This window comes from Penaeus monodon, chromosome 21, assembly GCF_015228065.2.
Source record: "Penaeus monodon isolate SGIC_2016 chromosome 21, NSTDA_Pmon_1, whole genome shotgun sequence".
NCBI classification, from domain to species: domain Eukaryota; kingdom Metazoa; phylum Arthropoda; class Malacostraca; order Decapoda; family Penaeidae; genus Penaeus; species Penaeus monodon.
The window spans coordinates 33,565,742-33,565,990 of record NC_051406.1 but is presented as its reverse complement, the minus strand read 5'-3'; the positions used below and the strand labels follow the sequence as shown (position 1 = coordinate 33,565,990).

The 249-nt window shown below is 70.7% G+C and overlaps 1 protein-coding gene across 1 annotated transcript in view; it reads left to right on the top strand.

Moving 5' to 3' along the window:
* LOC119586436 overlaps positions 1-249 on the top strand; it is a gene marked incomplete in the record, with an annotated part of 196,777 nt that overhangs the window by 173,532 nt on the left and 22,996 nt on the right. The window contains 1 exon segment of the mRNA XM_037935164.1: positions 66-249. Coding sequence (XP_037791092.1) covers positions 66-249 — 184 coding nt within the window.

Below are 249 nucleotides of genomic sequence, written 5' to 3'. Positions count from 1 at the left end.
GAGGTAGCTCCAGCCTTGCCCGGTGGCGACTCACTCGTAACCCTTTCCCACCGGAATTCCCTTAGGAGGATCAGCGGCCGCAGCGGCAGCGACTCCTCGACGGGGACGCGGGGCGTGCTCAAGCGGATGGCCAGGGTCACCAGCGACGAGGTCACGCAGGCCGTGAGTCCGGGGCGGGTGCCGTCCAACGAGGAGCCGCAGGGCGTGCTGGGGGCGGGCCTGCCCCTCCTGCAGCGCCTCAAGCTCCTC